Source organism: Nomascus leucogenys, chromosome 22a, assembly GCF_006542625.1.
Source record: "Nomascus leucogenys isolate Asia chromosome 22a, Asia_NLE_v1, whole genome shotgun sequence".
NCBI lineage: Eukaryota > Metazoa > Chordata > Mammalia > Primates > Hylobatidae > Nomascus > Nomascus leucogenys.
In genome coordinates, this window is record NC_044402.1 from 101266120 (window position 1) to 101285084 (window position 18965).

Genomic DNA, 18965 nt, shown 5'->3' on the forward strand with positions numbered 1-18965 from the left:
CAGCTCTCCAGCTACGGGGAGCCAATTGCCACAGCACCCGGAGCGCCGACGCAGGACCGGAAGTGACGCAGAGAAGTTTCCGGGACTGGTGAGTAGTGGGCGATTTAAAAACCCGCGAGTGTAGTTGTGACCTTCGCTGTAGGTGCCGGTTGGTTTCGGCTGTGATTGTTATGTTGGTGCTGCAGAGGACAGCAGAAGAGCAGATTGGGTCAGAAAACTGCCCTGCCGCACCAGAGCACAGCGTACTAGTGGGACAGGGGTCCTGACTCAGACTTACTGGCTGTGTCTCGTGGTTTTTCACTGTCCTGGAAAAGGCCTGAAGTGGCACTGAAATGAGGCATAGATGAGGTAACGTCGAGGGAGCGGTTTGCAGGAGGCAAAGGGGCCCTACTGATGCTGCTTAATAGTAAACAGTGTTTAGGACAGGTGTTGTTTCCAGCTTTACGTGTAAATCTCGCGATATTGTGGCCTGGGCACTATTTCCGTTAAGGAGGAAACTGCACAGGATTAAGTCATTTACCTGCTGTTGCACAGCTCTGGCTCTCGGATTCAGGATGGCTTCAGAGTCTGTGCGCTTAACCACCATACTATGTTGCCTTCTGTTGTCGTTGTTGACTGTGGCCATGTAGCCTCGCAGTTTCCTCATCTGTAACAGTAAATAACTCAAAACCTGCATGGTGGCCCACTAGGGTTTCACTTTCGAGCTTGCCAGATGTAGAAAATGCTGGAGAACGGAGTACTAGGAGGACCATTAGAAGATCTTCCAAGGCCGGACGCAGTGGCTCACCCCTGTAATCCCAGCACTCTTGGAGGCCGAGGCAGGTGGATCACTTGAACGCAGGAGTTTGAGACCAGCCTGGGCAACATGGCGAATCCCCATCTCTACTAAAAATACAAAAATTGGCCAGGTGTGGTGTTCCGCGCCTGTAGTCCGAGCTGCTCAGGAGGCTGAGGTGGGAGGATCTGCTTGAGCTCAGGAAGTCGAGGCTGCAGTGAGCTGAGATCACGCCACTGTACTCCAGCCTAGGTGACTAGTGAAACCCTGTGTCAAAAAGAAAAAAACAAAAACAAACTTCCAAGACCTCGAGTGGTTTTTGGAGACCCTGTATCACTTCAAATAATGTGTTAAATAAGCATCCTCATTAAATAGAAATGTTGAAAAATTGCTTTTGGAATAATTGGCTTATGGATATTTCATCAAATTTACAATTGGCTGTGCTTTCTTATTGTGCATACTATGAAATGCTTTTCTTCAAAAAGTGTTTATAAGTGGTAAGTTATAAGAATGGGGTTGGCAACATTATCTTTTGTGGTTATTTGATTAAACATTTACTAATTGTGCGTATTTTGGAGCCAGCAGTTTTTTTCTACCTTTACACTGCCCTCCCACCTTCCCTCTGTTGCCAACCTTTTCAGTTCCTTGTTGGATGTAGATACTTAGAAGGCTTACAGGCTGTCTGGGAAAAGTACCCTATACCTTATCCCCTCCCACCTCTTGAGCCTGGCCTTTGTGTAGCAAATGTTGCTTAAGGGGCAGTGGCTTCTCCCTTCTGCCTTGACCCTGCCCATTTGTAGAGTGACCTGCCTATGTATTCCTTGATTCTTGATTCTGATAAAGCACTTGACATTTTAAACATTTTTTTTTTTTTTTTTTTTGAGACGGAGTGTTGCTCCCTCGCCAGACTGGAGTGCTGTGGCATGATCTTGGCTCACTGCAACCTCCGCCTCCCAGGTTCAAGCGATTCTCTTGCCTCAGCCTCCCGAGTAGCTGGGACTACAGGTGCATGTCAGCACGCCCAGCTAATTTTTGTATTTTTAGTAGAGACGGGGTTTCACCATGTTGGCCAGGATGGTCTTTATCTCTTGACTTCGTGATCCTCCCGCCTCGGCCTCCCAAAGTGCTGAGATTACAGGCGCCCCGCCACATTACTCTGTTTTTTGGTGAAGCACATTGTAATGCCAGTATATACCACTCCAACTCCAAATTCTGTTGCAGTCAGGGGAGGCGGGCAGTGTCATTCTGTGCAGTAAGCATTTAGTGCTGGCTTATATTAGCGATACTGAGATTTATTAAAGTTAGTTCCTATTACATAGTAGCTTTAGCATAATGGGCACACACAGAATTATGAGAATACTGAGGGGTGGGGAGCCTTGGGAAGGATGCTGAAAAGGGAGGTCAAGAAAAGTTTTATTTAAGAAGTTGGGGGCCGGGCGCGGTGGCTCACACCTGTAATCCCAGCACTTTGGGAGGCCGAGGCGGGCGGATCACGAGGTCAGGAGATCGAGACCATCCTGGCTAACAGGTGAAACCCCGTCTCTACTAAAAATACAGAAAAATTAGCCGGGCGTAGTGGCGGGCGCCTGTAGTCCCAGCTACTTGGGAGGCTGAGGCAGGAGAATGGCGTGAACCTGGGAGGCGGAGCTTGCAGTGAGCCGAGATTGCGCCACTGCACTCCAGCCTGGGTGACAGAGCGAGACTCCGTCTCAAAAAAAAAAAAAAAAAAAAAAAAAAAAAGAAGTTGGAGGGGGCTTGGGAAAAGGAAGGGTAATATTTAGAGAAATGGATTAGGGAGGAAGTTGCTTGAAGCAAAGGTAGGGAGAATAAGAACAAGGGTGTGCGAGGCAGGAGACGGGATGGACGTTTGTGTATTATGTACCAGGCTTTGCTAGGTTACATAATTCATTTGCTCCTCTGGATGGCCTGTGAAGTGAGTTATAGTATCTCTATTTCGTAGGTGAGAAAACAAGATTGGAGAGGTTAAATGGCTTACCTAAGCTACAGTGTGCTGGTAAGTGGCAGAGCCACTATTTGAACCCAGATCTCTGTGATGACAGGTCTTTTGCCCATATGCTTTGATGCCTCAAAGATCCAGGCCTAAAGTGTACTTGTGTACCATTTTCTTTGTTTTGACTTCAGAAACTTGAACTTTACCTGATTTCTGTATGTTGTCATCTTGCATACGCCCGGTCCCCACGACAGTCCGGTTTGTAGATTCTCTGATCTACAATTCTTCTCGTTCCTTCATGGATTTGAAGGTGCTCCTTTCTTCCTTGAATGACTTTGCATCTCTCTCCTTTGCTGAGAGTTGGGACAATGTTGGATTACTGGTGGAACCAAGCCCACCACATACTGTAAATACACTCTTCCTGACCAATGACCTGACTGAGGAAGTGATGGAGGAGGTGCTGCAAAAGAAGGCAGACCTCATTCTCTCCTACCATCCGCCTATCTTCCGACCCATGAAACGCATAACCTGGAACACCTGGAAGGACCGCCTGGTGATCCGGGCTCTGGAGAACAGAGTCGCTATCTACTCTCCTCACACAGCCTATGATGCTGCACCCCAGGGCGTCAACAACTGGTTGGCTAAAGGGCTTGGTGAGAAGCCTCTTTCATATTTGATATTTTCTCTGCAAATACTTTGAAACTTTAGAATGTCTTTTCAGTAAAGTTTTAATTGCTTTAGGGTTGGGGAGGGCATGATTCCATTTTTATATAATAATTTTAAAATAATGTTGCTGAAATTTGGCAGTTAAATTGCATTCGAAAAAGGAAACATTTTTTATTCTTATGGAGTAAGGAGAGCAGAAGTCTTCCTTACTGGACTGAGCTTCATGATTCCTTACTTTTGTGACACAATGCCTGTCACCGAGGTACTTGGAAAATGCTTGTTGAATTGAAAGCTCAGGCCTCTCCAGAATACCCTTGATTGATAAGTCAGGTAAATAGACATCAGGGTTTTAATGAATGTTTTTAGTGAATGTTTACTTATGCCTAGCACAATGAGGGAATGATGGATTGATTTTAGCTTTATTTTAGTAAGTCTTTAGTTTACTCATTTTGGGCTGAAGCTTTTATGATGATATCTGGATTAATGTGGTCAAATAAAGTATGAGCATTTGCAACCTGAATGATGGTTTACATGGCTAGATTTACCAAGCAGTAGACCATTCTGTGTATTATCTGAAAATGTATGAATCAGTCTTTCTTGTCCAAGTTTTTCAGAGATTTAAGAATCTTTTGGAAAATAATTTTGAAAATAATTTGATTTTGTATGTCCATACCAAAGCCCTAGATTATGGGGACTGGTGATGTATATCTAAGGGATCTGTATGTGTGTGTGTATGTTATATAAGCAGGAGAATGAATCTTTTAAAAAAGTCATTTCTTAGAAATTTTACCTATAATAGTTTATCTTACTTTTAATCTCTCACCCCCCAAAACTCCCATTTTCCCACAATATTTTCTCTAGGAGCTTGTACCTCCAGGCCCATACATCCTTCCAAAGCTCCCAACTACCCTACAGAGGGAAACCACCGAGTAGAATTCAACGTTAACCACACCCAAGACCTGGACAAAGTCATGTCTGCAGTGAAAGGAATTGACAATGTTTCTGTCACTTCTTTTTCTGCTAGGTACAATTTATTTTTCTCTTTTTTTGTGTGTATTTATTTGTAAGCATCTTCTTTACAAAGTCTATAGCCCTGGTATTTAGGCTTGAAACAAATTATTTTCTCTGGAGTTGGTTTACAAAGCAGCATACTCCTCATTTGTTTGTGGGTCCTGGAGAACTATGGAATTTTTTCAAAACGATAAAAACGGTAACACTTACTAAGTATTTTCTATGACAGGGGACTATACTATGCATTTTACATACAGTATTTCTAACCCTGGTAATGTTCAAAGATAGTTGTTTTTACTTTAGAGAATACAGATAGAGCCTAGTGATGTGGTGATAAGGCTTTTATTGGTTCCCAGCGAATCAGTGATTCCCAAGCGCTTTCTTTTTTATATTTATCTTTACATTTTAAATATATTTTTTCATGAATCAGTCTTTTTATTTAACATCATGGGAAATACTTTTCTGAATAGTCCTTTTTTGTTTGTTTTAAGAGACTCCCAGGCTGGGTGTGGTGGCTCACACCTGTAATCCCAGCACTTTGGGATGCCAAGGCTGGTGGATCACCTGATGTCAGGAGTTCAAGACCAGCCTGACCAACATGGAGAAAGCCTGTCTCTACTAAAAAGACAAAATTAGCTGGGCGTGGTAGTGCATGCCTGTAATCCCAGCTACTTGGGAGGCTGAGGCAGGAGAATCACTTGAACCCGGGAGGCGGAGGTTGCAGTGAGCCGAGATTGCTCCATTGCACTCCAGCCTGGGCAACAAGAGCGAGACTCCGTCTCAAAAAAAAAAAAAAAAAAGCGACTCCCATGCTGGAGTGCAGTGGTATGATCGTAGTTTGCAGTGGCTTTAAACTGCTGGCCTCAAGCAGTCCTCCTACCTCAGCCTCTCAGTTAGCTGGGACTATAGGTGCCAAGCACTTCAAGGGAAAAATAAATTAAGTGCCTCTTTATAAGGTCAATCATTATTTAGGGCAGAGATAGGAGTTTTTTTGGTTTATTTAATTTATTTATTATTATTACTATTATTATTTTTGAGACGAAGTCTAGGTCTGTCACCCAGGCTGGAGTACAGTGGCACTATCTTGACTCACTGCAACCTCCGTCTCCCCGATTCAAGCAATTCTTCTGCCTTAGCCTCCCGAGTAGCTGGGACTACAGGCGCCTGCCATCATGCCTGGCTAATTTTGTTTTTGTATTTTTAATAGAGATGGGGTTTCATCATGTTGGGCGGGCTGGTCTTGAACTCCTGACCTCATGATCCACCTGCCTCAGCCTCCCAAAGTGCTGGGATTATAGGCGTGAGCCACCGTGCCCAGCTGGTTTTTTGTTTTTTATTTTTGAGAGACAAGGTCTCACTTTGTCACCAAGGCTGCAGTGCAGCGGCATGATCACAGCCCATTGCAGCCTTGACCTCACAGGCTCAAGCTATCACCCACCGCAGCCTCCCTAATAGCTGGGACTATAGGTATAACTTGCCACCATGCCTGGCTAATTGTTCTATCTTTTGTAGAGATGGGGTTTTGACTTGTTGCCTAGGCTGGTGTCAAACTCCTGGGCTCAAGCCATGTGTCCACCTTGACGTCCCAGAGTGCTGGGATTACAGACATGAGCCACTGCCCCCAGCCTAACCTCTCATTATTTTTAATTGCTTGTAGTGTTTCTTATTATGGATGAACGGTAGTTTCTTTAAGCATTCCTCTTCCTACTGATGGACTTTTTAGTTCGATTCCAGTTTTTCCATATTGTAGATAATATCTGAGTTTTACCATTAGATAGGGATCAAGGCATTGGTTTTCTTTTTAAAAATGTCACAGGTGATGGCAGAGTTTATAATTAATGCTTCCAGATTATCTTTAAAGGTGTCCTTTAGTTCTAGAATTTTATGATTATATTTAGAGTTTATGGTTAAATGTGAAACTTTCTTGATGCCAGTAATTTTGGAGAGGCTCTAGGGGGTGATCCAAGGGCCTCCTACGTGATTGTTAATTAGGTGCTTATTTAAAAATGCAGATATTTGGCCAGGCGTGGTGGCTCATGCCTGTAATACCAGCACTTTGGGAGGCTGAGGCGGGTGGATCACAAGGGCAGGAGATCGAGACCATCCTGGCTAACACTGTGAAACCCCATCTCTACTAAAAATACAAAAAATTAGCCGGGCATGGTGGCGGGTGCCTGTAGTCCCAGCTACTCGGGAGGCTGAGGCAGGAGAAAGGCGTGAACCCAGGAGGCGGAGCTTGCAGTGAGCCGAGATCGTGCCACTGCACTCCAGCCTGAGCGACAGAGCGAGACTGTGTCTCAAAAAAAAAAAAAAATTGCAGATTTTTGTATTCACCTCAGACCTTGTAATTACAATGGAGTTTGCCTGAGAATCTGTCCAGGACATTCTCAACTTCAATGATGTTTTAAAATTATCATCTCTAAGGCTTTAAAAAAATTCAGTTTGCCTCAGCCCCATTTGTAGATGTTCTGTTCACTGGTTCTGTGGAAGGATCCAGCAGCTGTTATTTTAAGAAGCTAGAAGGAATTTTTTTTTTTTTTTTTTTTGAGAGAGTCTCACTCTGTCGCCCAGGTTGGAGTGCAGTGGTGTGATCTCGGCTCACTGTAACCTCCGCCTCCCAGGTCCAAGTGATTCTCCTGCCTCAGCTTCCCCAGTAGCTGGGACTACAGGCATCCCCCACCACACCCGGCTAATTTTTTTTGTATTTTTGGTGGAGATGGGGTTTTGCCATGTTGGCTAGGCTGGTCTTGAACTCCTGATCTCAGGTAATCCACCTACCTCAGCCTCCCAAAGTGCTGGGATTACAGGTGTGAGCCACTGTGCCTGGCCTTCTTTTTTTTTTTTAACTTTAATTTTTTAATAATTAAAAAAATAATAGATAGGGTCCTGTTATGTTGCCCAGGCTGGTCTCGAACTCCTGGGCTCAAGTGATCCACCCACCTTGGCATCCCAAAATGCTGAGATTACAGATGTGAGCCACTGCATCTGGCCAGGAAATTTCTGATGCACAATCGGGATTGAGAACAGTTCTTGAACAATGGTTTCAAAGTGAGGTCCCTGGACCAGCAACATCAGCGTCACCTGGAACTTGTTAGAAAGGTAAACTCTCAGACCCCCACCTAGAAACTCTAATGAATCAGAAACTCCAGGGGTGAGGCCCAGCATTCTGTGTTTTAATAATCCTCCAGGTGATTCTGATGCCTAGTAGAGTTAGAGAAATGCTATTCTAGAAAATAGATTAGTTTCAGATTAAATGGGTTCTGTTGGTTAAATCCTTAGTTCCACACAAATCTAATCTATTATAGTAGGTTTGTAAACTGTGGATTATCTAAAATACATTTTGGCTATATTTGTCCTAAATGGAGTGATTTTTCCCCCCTAGGATTGGTAATGAGGAACAAACACGGATTAGTCTGAATTGTACTCAGAAGGCTTTGATTCAGGTGGTAGATTTTCTTTCCCAGAACAAACAACTTTATCAGAAGACGGAAATTCTGTCACTGGAGAAGGTAATAATATTTGATCTTAAAACACTGTGCACGCATTTTCTAACAGCTTTATTGAGGTATAACTGATATACTAAGAATTGTACATATTTGATGTGTACAATTTGATGAGTATCATTACTTTGCATTTTTCTTCAGCAAATTCATTTGTAAATTATTAGATCAACAGACCATTCACTGTTACCTAAAGTACAAAATAGCAATCAGAGCATAATATTCTCTAGGAAGTAATTGAGAAAGGGAGACATTCCAGGAATAGGAAAATATTGGTACTTCTTGAGGGTTACAGATTTGGTTACAGGTTTGCTCTCTTCTTATTTTACACCCTCTGCCTGGACCATGTCATTCACTTCTTTAACTTGATAGCCATTTGTATGATGATTCCTATCTTTACTTTTTGGCTTAGAATGCTTTCTTAAGGGAAAAAATGACAAGAACCCATATTTTCAACTACTTTCTGGATGTTTTGCACTTACAGAGCCCACAAGTATTTCAAATTCAATATATCCAAATACTTTATCCCTGTGCCACCCCCCTCTTTTTTTTTTTTGTATTTCATATTTCAGTATCATTATCTACTTTAGTTTCCAAGTTTTCACATTCCTGTTTGACTCCAAGCCCTGCTGAGTCTGGCCTCATATCTATACAGTGTTTCTCCTCTGTATTGGCTCTGCCACCACAGTAATTGAAATTCTCATTTTCTGTGATGAGAGTAGTCTCACTGAGCACCTAGGAGGCAGTCCAGGCTCTTTAGCATGCTGTCGGAAGCCCTTAATGATCTGCTACAGCCTGGGCCTCCTGCTTCCTCTCCTTCCACAGCACGTGCTCTGCACAGTAGCCATGCTGTCTTCTTTTGGATCTGCCCCCACAGTGTGTTCTCTCAAGTCTTTGGCACCTTTGTCCATGTTCTGTCTGTTTAGAATGCCTTTCTCCATCTCATCGTACCTCTGTCCTGCCACACTGCACTTGACACACCCCCTTTTAAACTCTTTATTTCCCCCTTTTTAACTCTTTTAGGGTTTTCTCTAAGACCTAGGTCCTTCCTTCAAGTACTCCCCAAGCCTCCCAAGTCACAGCTCATTTAGTTTGTCATTCCTTGTGCTGCTGCAACTGTAGCACCTACCTTGTATTTAAACAGTTTTATTATTTTGTTTATTTGAGACAGGGTCTGGCTCTGTCCCCAGGCTAGAGTGCGGTGGTATAATCTCAGCTCAACACAACCTCTGCCTCCTGGGTAGCTCAAGCCCACCTCCCATTCAGTCTCCCAAGTAGCTGGGACTGCAGGCGCACACCACCGTGCCTGGCTAAGTTTTGGATTTTTTTGTGGAGATGAGGTCTCACTGTGTTGCCCAGGCTGGTCTCAAACTCCTGAGCTCAAACAATCCACCCACCGCAGCCTCCGAAAGTGCTAGGATTATAGGTGTGAGCCATCGTGCCTGGCCTGATTATTGATTTAAACATCTGCCTTCCTAGAAAACTGTGATCTCCTAGAAGAATGATATTGTCAGGTTTGTGTCCCCACATTTAGCCTAGAGCTTGCTATAGTAACCTCACAGTGTGCATGTTGATGATTTTAGCATTTGTTGTTTTAGGACTGACAATGGACACCATTTCTAACTTCTGTTTCTCTTCAGCCTTTGCTTCTGCATACTGGAATGGGACGATTATGCACACTGGATGAATCTGTCTCCCTGGAAACCATGATTGATCGAATAAAAAGACACCTAAAACTATCTCATATTCGCTTAGCCCTTGGGGTGGGGAGAACTTTAGGTAAATATAGCTCCTTCATTTATCCAGTATGCCTACTGTTAACATTGAACAAAGATTGAAACTCTTGGTTGTATTAATATGTGATAGAGAATGTGTTAGCAGCTCATAGGAGATAATTGGTTTACTTTATTGATTAGGGTGGGCCGGGTTCTGATGTGGAATACATCTCATTGACTTAATCAATGAGATTTATTTCTCTGTCATGCTATGTGTTCATTTCAAGTTGGTGATTGTAGGAAGTCTGACCATTGTAGACTGGTTGCTGTTGCAGAGGGTGGGAGTTTTGCAGGGTCTTAAACCATCAGTTTAAAATTCCAGGAAACATGTTAATTTCTGCTCAACTCGTTTTCCAGAGTTAGTCATGTTGCTCAATACAACCAAGGGAGGCATAAATTGCAGTCTTACCATGTGTCAGGAAGAGAGCTGGAATCATGATTGCTACAATTACGACATAAATTTTGCACTTACAAGACTGGTAATATTTTTTAGTGAGGTGCTACTGAATGATCTGATCCATTGCAGTTTCTAAGTCTTGTAGTTTTTTCTTCTGGCCTTTCCTGGTACTTTTGAGAACAAAAAGAGTGAACAGACATTTGTTCAACACCTTCAGTGAGCCTAGCACTGTACTGATTGTCTGTCCTAAGTATGTGAGCTCCTGCTGGCAAAAGCAGTGGGGCACAGCGGTTATAGGTGTGGATTCTGAGCTTAGACAATCTGGCTTCGGATTTGTCTGTCTTGTTTGCTGCATGTCTTTGACAAGTTGTTTATGCCCTCTGTGTCACGGTAGCCTCATCTGTAAAAACTGCATTAATAATAAAACCTAACTCAGAGGGTGGTAGTATAATCCATGTGACATGGCACAGTGATTGGCTCACATTAAGTATAGTTAAAGTGCTAGCTGTTGTTAGCTTTATGGTTGGTACTATTTCTCCCATTTTATAGGTGAACAATTGTGGTCCTGAGAGATAAGTAACTTTATTAGTTCGTTTTCATGCTGCTATGAAGAAATACCTGAGACTGGGTAATTTATAAAGAAAAGATGTTTAATTGACTCACAGTTCTGCATGGCTGGGGAGGCCACAGGAAACTTACAATCATGGTGGAAGGCACCTCTTCTCAGGGTGGCAGGAGAGAGAATGAGTGCAAGCAAGAGAAATGCCAGACGCTTATGATCTCGTGAGACTCAAACATTATCACGAGAACAGCATGGGGGAACTGCCCCCATGATCCAGTTACCTCCACCTGGTCCCGCCCTTGACCCGTGGGAATTATGGGGATTACAATTCAAGGTGAGATTTGGATGGGGACACAGAGCCAAATCATATCAGTAACTTATCCAAAAGTCCAGTTAGATCAAACAACCCAAGGGAGTTAGTGTCTAAAGAAAATGGATAGCAGAGGTGGGATTTTACTTCCAAAATAACTTCAAAGTCCCCTCTTTGAGATACCATGCTGCTGAACTGGAGTGACCACTAAAGAAGTGTTCATTTTAGAAACCCAAGTGCTAAATACTTGGATTTTGGCTCGAAAGTTAGTGTTATTTCACTTTTCAGAGGATGCTTTTTGAGAATAAATAGTATATTTAAAAATAGTGCCAAATCCATTTGTAGCATTCCTTTCTCATAGTCCTTTTAGTTCCTTAGCTTCCTCACCTGAGAACAGAGATAGTACTTGCCTACCTCTCACGGTTGTCTGAAGACCCAGGTGAGATTACTTTACCTAGCAATGTTGCAGTACAGCCTAGAGCTGCACCATTAGTACTATTCAGTGGTTTGTGAGTTTGTGCAGCCATGTCCAAAGGAATAATGGTATCCCCTTCAGCGGCACATATACTAAAAATTGGATGATATAGATTAGCATGGCGCCTACGCAAAGATTACATGCAAATTTGTGCGTTCCGTATTTTGTGCAATTCACAAAGGTTGTTGGGGAAAAAACCACAATAAAGGAATAATAACTGTGCCTTGGGTTAGCTATGCAATATCAAAGAATGACCTGTTTGCCTATATTAAAACATGTTTTTTTAAAATGCAGTAAGAACAATTCATATACTGGTGATGAGACCAGGAGTGTGAACTCTGTATTACGTTTAGGATTCTTGGTACAAATTATAATAGTAAAATGAAAGGGAATTGTAAAGTATTGGTCTCTTGTTTCCTTTGTTTTGAAGAGTCTCAAGTCAAAGTCGTGGCCCTGTGTGCTGGTTCTGGGAGCAGCGTTCTGCAGGGTGTTGAGGCTGACCTTTACCTCACAGGTAGGACAGACTTTGGATCTCTCTTGGTTTATTTTTTGCAAAATCAAAAATGGCAGATTTTAGGACAGTACCTGGCACATAGATGATACCCAATTAATGTTTTCTGAACCTGAACTAAACAGAAACTACAACAGAACTGGGGACATACCGCATTCTTTGTGGAGGGATGAAATCATTGAACAATTTATTACGTTATCTCAAAAATTAATGGTCAGCATTTATTTTACCTACATCTTCCTAAACTGTCCCAAACCTCTCAGATTTCACATCAGCGGGATACTTTCTACCCTTAGCTAGGAAATGGTTCCTCTTACTCAGCCTAAAGCCAATCATCAATTCCTATCAATTCAAGCTCCCAAATCTTTCTAGAATCTTCCCCCTTATCTCTATACAGGCACCATCTCTTACTTGAAGTACAGCATCAACCCTGTAATGGTATCTTCCATATACTCTCCTGAAATTAACTTTTCAAAGTGCAAATTTGATGGTCTTGATTAAAAAGACTTCAGTGATTTCCTTCATCTGTCTGGTGGAGCCTGAACATTGCATCCTCTTTCCTGTACCCTTTGCTTATGCTGTTTTCTCTGGCTAGAATGCCTTTTCCTTGTACTCCTAGTGATAAGTGAACACCCCCTCTGAGAAGCCTTCTCTGACACTGTCCTGCTTCTGCCTCTTGTGGGTCCCTATCACTTTGTCCTTGACCTCCAATGTGCACTTCTGTTGGATAGTAATTGTCTGGTTGCTGGGCCTTATACTCTGTCATTGAGGATACTACCTAATAGGTCCTGGCTAATTTTTATTGAAAGAATTACTTTATGTAGTTACTACTCAGGAATATGGCCAAACATGGCCCCTTACACCTCCAAAGGATTTGGAGGCATTTTAAGGGGTTGCCACTTTGTTCACGTCCTCCTTCTCAGGGTTAGGAGACAATGAGTTAAAGAATTACTTTTCCCACTTCGAGGACCAGGCTCTAGGCTCTTAGCCCTCTAGCTATCCCTTTGGCTACTTCCATGCTTCCCTTGCCTCCCACACCCACAGTTTGTTATATAGCACACTCTCTTACAAAGGCTGGTGCACTCAAAGCATTGTCACATCCCGAAGTACTGAGGAGCGGCATCTGAGCAAGCCTGATGGAATTGCTCTAAACCAATAAATTGATTTAAAAAAACAAAACATGTATGTGACTATTACTTATTTTCTATTTTCTGAAGATAAAAGATTTTTATAAGCCCTTAAATTTCTACCAGATTAAAGTGAAATTTCAATATGAATATCTTACAGCATTGTGTCTGGCTATTTTAAAATTCATTTTAGCATTTTACTTAGGAATTTCAGAACTATGCAAAAGTTGCAATAGTACACTGAACTCCTATATGCTCTTCACCTTGGTTACTAATGGTTATATTCTGCCATATTTATACATTCTCTATGTACATATTATATATGTGTCTATATACATTTGTGTTTGCATGTATAGATACATAACATATACAAGTTAAAATATGTTTTATATATATATTGATGTATTTCCCCAGGACCATTTTGTAATCAATTGCAGACATGACAATTTCTTTACCTCTCAATACTTCAGTGTATAGTCTTCTAAGAACAAAGACATTCTAAGTCCATGGAACAATTATCAAACGTGGGAATTTAGTATTGTTAAAACACTTGATATACAGTCCATATTCACATTTTCCCAATTGATAAAAGCTTATAGCATTTCTTTTTCTGATCCATGTCCAGCCAGTGATCTCACATTGCATTTAGTTGTTATTAGTCTCCTTCAGTCTGGAATAGTTCCTCAGCTTTGTCTTCATAGCATTGACATTTTTAAAGAGTATAGGCTCTTTGTTTTGTGCTTCTCTCTCAATTTGGGATATCTGTTTCCTTATACATACTTTTTTAAAAACTAGTTTTTTAAAACAATGATAAAGTATAATGACATGTGCATAAGATAAATTCAAGCAGTTCCAAAATGTTAAAATGTCCTTCCTATCTGGTTGTGGGGAGAAATAGAAAATATATTATCCAGCTAGCATTAGATGTCTCTGGTCTGTAAGGCATCACTTTTGAGTATAACTTCAGAGATGTGAAGCCCCACCTAAAGGACTTCTGCTGAACTTCATCACGCTTCCTGTGAGCCTGAGGCCGTGTTCTCATTGTATTAGGTTGTTAAGGGTAATACCCCATAAGACCAGCAGATGGGGAGCCTGCTCCTTGCAAATTAAGTTCTCTCATTTGTCTTTTCATTCTCCATTTGCTTATTCTTTCCCAAGCTGCCATCCTGGGCCAAGCTTTTCTTTCCATTGGCTTCAGCTATTATTGCAGGGTCTTCACTGATTTCCCCCCTTTCATGCCTTCTCCAGCCAGTGAATTTGTCATAGTACAGGCAGCCAGACTTACCTTTCCTAAAACAAGGCTTCCAACTGGGCCATCTTAGTGTCTTTTTCTTGCTTTTTACTTTTACTATTATAGATTAAGATGTTTTAAAAGGTGCTTGAATAAAAACTATTCCTTATAATGAGATGACACTTATTAGGAGTGGGGGAGAAGATTGTGGGGAACTGAAAAATTCTGGAATTAAGAAAACTCATTTTTTTATTTATAGATGTTTTCTTGTGGGAAAATTAAAAGAGAAAAAACTCATTTTTTCCTAAGGACCCTTTTTTCTTAAATTTATATGCCCTTCTGTCTCTAAATACAGTTTAAAATTGTACTTTTTAAAGAACAAACCAAATTGTACACAGTGCAGTTTTGCTCTTAAATTAGAAGTCATCAAATTCACAAACTGCATTTTAAAAAATTCAGAATATTAGGCTGGACATGGTGGCTCACGCCTGTAATCCCAGCACTTTGGGAGGCTGAGGCGGGCAGATCACTTGAGCCCAGGAGTTTGAGACCAGCCTGGCCAATGTGGTAAAACCCCATCTCTACTAAAAATACAAAAATTAGCCAGGCATGGTGGTGGGTGCCTGTCATTCCAGCTACTCGAGAGGCTGAGGCAGGAGAATCACTTGAACCCAGGAGGCAGAGGTTGCAGTGAGCTGAGATCGTGATACTGCACTCCAGCCTGGGTGACAGAGCAAAACTCCGTCTAAAAAAATAAAATATAAATAAATTAAAAATTCAGAATATGAATTTTCACCAAATCTTTTCACAACAGATGAGATTCCCTACAGAGTTTCTAGGGATTTTGCTTAAGTCAAAGAAAAATACTTTGTTTTTAACCTGGAAGTAATCTTAAATTCATTTCATCCTTATATATTAGACTAAGTTGACGACAGAAATACTGGTGCTTACAAAGCATAAGTCTGCTGGGCAGTATACATATAATTTCCTTCAGAGGTATTTATTACTTACATAAGAGGCAAATTTTCTGAAGGCCTCATTTTACTTGGCAGTGGTCATTCATTTTACTGTGGAAACACTGAATGGGTGTTTACAGATCTGGTTCTGGCCAGATATGTTGGATTGCATAATTGCCTTGGGGTCTGCTAAGGAAAAAGAAGTTGGAATTCTCAATGGGATGGCTTTTATTTTTATATTTTCGAGATAGTCTTGCCCTGTCACCCAGGCTGAAGTGCAGTGGTGCAATCTCGGCTCACTGCAACCTCCAGGCCCTGGACTGAAGCGATTCACCTGTCTCAGCCTCCTGAGTAGCTGGGATTACAGGCGCACGCCACCACGCCCAGCTAATTTTTGTGTCTTTAGTAGAGATGACGTTTCACCATGTTGGCCAGGCTAGTCTGGAACTCCTTAGCTCAGGTGATCTGCCTGCCTAGGCCTCCCAAAGTGCTGGGATTACAGGCGTGAGCCACTGCGCCCAGACTTTTCTCTCTTTTTAAGTTGGAGGACATAAAAGAAAACTGTACACTACTTTCTAGATTTATATGTAAAACAGTTCTGCTTTATTACATTCACTTCATATAGAATACAAACTTGGTATTTCTGCTTTTGTGTTTCCTCATTCCACAGATTCCATATCTGGCATTTAAGAATTTGCTCTTCCCTTTTTGGTAGGTGAGATGTCCCATCATGATATTTTGGATGCTGCTTCCCAAGGAATAAATGTCATCCTCTGTGAACACAGCAACACTGAACGAGGCTTTCTTTCTGACCTTCGAGATATGCTGGGTTCTCACTTGGAGAATAAGATAAATATTATCCTATCAGAGACTGACAGGGACCCTCTTCAGGTGGTATAATTGCAGAAACATCAGGATAACACATTCTACAAATCAGCTGGATGCCAACTTAAATTTGTAACATGAGTCAGTGGGACTGATGTGCTTCCAGAAGAGTGTCTTCGAGGGTATCATCATTTCCGGTTTGTTAATCTTATTCACTAAATGTTCTATCACTCGTAAGGTAAAACTGTAATGTAACTACCATATTAAATAACAAATATTCATTATAAACTCTAGGAAAGATTGAATAAAATCTGTTTACTTAACATTCTTTGGAAGGAGCTCAAGTGATTCTGTCCTTAGTTTAATTGTAGATGGGATGGATCCATTTGGGTTATCTCTGCCCTTGGTTAGTTAACATTATGCTTGAAAAACTTGGGCTTGAACACTTCTTTCTAGGTAGTAGCCTCTTTGCAGTGATAAGGTCTGTTTGTCCCTGTTCCTAGTTCTGCCTGCATTCCAGTCTTTCACCTAAATTTCAGAATCAGAATGAGATTTATCAGGATGTTGTTTTGAAAATATATATACACAATCATTATTCATATTACTGTTACTTTATTGCTTTTTAGATGACTTACCTGTAATTTTTTTTTTTCTTCCACAGTCCTTTGTTCCCGATTTCTGCTCTGTCACTTCCCTCTCCTGGCAGTGAACTTGGCTGCCGCAGGCAAGGGGCAGGGCCAGGGAGTGAAATTCCAGAGCAGAAAGAACAAAGTCAGATATCTCAAAATATCATCCTGCCCCATTTAATCTGGGCCTTTTATCCACGTGGATGCCCCTTTCTAAACAGCGCCTGCACTGGGCTGCGAGGCCCCTGCTTGCCTGCTGCTGGTTGGGCAGGGCAGATACACCTTTCTCCACCTGAGGACTGCCATTCTCAGGTAATCTGGATAAAGCAATATTCCTTACATTTTAGGCATTCTTGGATTGCTTTTATGATTTGTGCTATTTTACCATACCACATGTAATTTTTACTTCATGCTTTTGTGTAAAGCAACTTTTTCTCTTTTTATTTTTTATTGTGGTAAAATTCACATAACATAAAATGCACCATTTTATTTTCCTGCCCCCCCGTTCCAAAATTCACCATTTTAAAGTATACAATTCCGTAGCTTTTAGTACATTTACAGTGTTGTGGTACTGTTACCACTACAGTTCCAAAGCATTTTTCATCACCAAAGAGGGAAGCCCCCATTAAGTAATAATTCCCTCCTCCCATCCCCTGGATCCTATTTCTATGGATTTGTCTATTCTGGATATTTTCTATAAGTGGAATCATAAACATGTGGTCCTTTGTGTCCGGCATCTTTCACTTATGTTTTCTCCATTACTGCCGCCTTTTGTGTTTGAGTTTTTTTCTACTATTTTGACTCCCTTATTTCCTTTTAAGTATCTATTTTATCTTCTTACCGATCTTTAAAGGAAATTTTATGTGACATCCATTATAACTTAAATATTTACTTAATCTATATTAAATACAGGATTATTAAAATACAAAGGAACACTGCTCAAAAGAAATGTCATTTTTTTTAAATGTCATTTTTTTTTTTGGAGACGGAGTCTCACTCTGTTGCCCAGGCTGGAAAGCAGTGGCATTACAGCTCCCTGCAACCTCTGCCTCCCGGGTTCAAGCAATTCTCCTGCCTTAACATTCCAAGTAGCTGGGATTACAGGCACATGTCACCATTCCCAGCTAATTTTTGTATTTTTAGTAGAGACGAGGTTTCACCATGTTGGTCAGGCTGGTCTCCAACTCCTGGGCTCAGGGGATCCGCCCACCTCAGCCTCCCAAAGTGCTGGGATTACAGGTGTGAGCCAGCATGCCTGGCCTGAAATGTCATTTTTAAGCTTAGTGTCTAATGACATGTTTTGTGTTGTTTTGCTGATTTAATAAATAAGGCCACATACTGACATGAAATAGTGGTTTAGTAATCCCTTGTCTACTCCAGAAAGCTGAAGGCTGAGGAAGGACATGCACATTCCCTCACAGGTGTCACATGAAAAATCTTCCCTATCCTGTAGGACTTACAAGGTCGCCTTGGATGCCCACATGGACAGTACATTCCGGGTGTAAGGTTGCAGATTGTAGGGAATAGTATCACCACCTTTGTTGTGCATCCATGACACCTTATATAATCTCTTGTGCACATGTATTAGAGGGTGCTCCATACCAATCTAGATTAGGATCCAAATCAGACACGAGTGCAGGAAAGAAGTGAAGCTGGCCAGGAGGTGGCAGCAACAGTTCAGCCCAAGGCAACTGCTGCTGGGCAGAATGAAGGTCCAGCGTGGCCAAGTCTTCCTGATCTTTCAGGGGCAAAGGAAATCTGGATTTTTAATATGTGGGGTGTTAAAATATACATATATTATATATAAAACATACATATATACGTGTTTCTGCACAGTTCCTGGCTTATAACTCCTCTAGCCCTTGTTATAGTCTTTTAGGTGTGCTAAGCCTCAGGGGCAGGCCTCAGGAAACAATCTGAGTTCTCCTGCCCTCCTTTAACCAGTCCGAAAGCAAAATCCTAATCTCCCTCCCTTTTCTTTCTTTTTTATTTAGAGACAAGGTCTTGCTCTGTCACCTAGGCTGCAGTGCAGTGGTGTGATCATAGCTCACTGCAGCTTCAAACTCCTAGGCTCAAGTGACCCTCCCTCCTCAGTCTCCTGGGTAGCTGGGCCTACAGGCACCTGCTACCACCCACCCCCTACTGACTAATTTTTTCAAATTAAAAAAATGTTTACTTTTGTAAAGACCAGGTTTTGCTACACTGCCTAGGCTGCTCTTGAGCTCCTGAGCTCAGGGAATCCTCCTGCCTTGGCCTCTCGAAGTGCT

At 41.8% G+C, this 18965-nt stretch overlaps 1 protein-coding gene and 1 long non-coding RNA gene across 4 annotated transcripts; one reads left to right on the forward strand and one right to left on the reverse strand.

The window, feature by feature from the left end:
* Nucleotides 1–28: 28 nt before the first annotated feature.
* Nucleotides 29–16400, forward strand: NIF3L1 (NGG1 interacting factor 3 like 1). 3 transcript variants are annotated; one of them, XM_003253919.4, is made up of 7 exons: nucleotides 29–88; nucleotides 2918–3379; nucleotides 4254–4416; nucleotides 7786–7912; nucleotides 9544–9682; nucleotides 11853–11936; nucleotides 15963–16397. In XM_003253919.4, the coding sequence occupies exons 2-7, from the start codon at nucleotides 2944–2946 to the stop codon at nucleotides 16145–16147; spliced, it is 1134 nt and encodes a 377-aa protein (XP_003253967.1). In that variant the 5' UTR covers nucleotides 29–88; nucleotides 2918–2943; the 3' UTR covers nucleotides 16148–16397. The 3 variants fall into 3 exon arrangements, with proteins under 3 accessions (XP_003253967.1, XP_012354963.1, XP_030659434.1); XM_012499509.2 differs by having other exon boundaries at nucleotides 69–348; nucleotides 15963–16400; XM_030803574.1 differs by having other exon boundaries at nucleotides 82–1272; nucleotides 15963–16400.
* On the reverse strand, nucleotides 16275–17699 carry LOC115832456. The gene is made up of 2 exons (XR_004027961.1): nucleotides 16708–17699; nucleotides 16275–16600 (listed from the first exon to the last, which is right to left on the reverse strand). It is a non-coding gene; the product is annotated as an uncharacterized LOC115832456 (long non-coding RNA).
* Between the last annotated feature and the right edge of the window lie 1266 nt (nucleotides 17700–18965).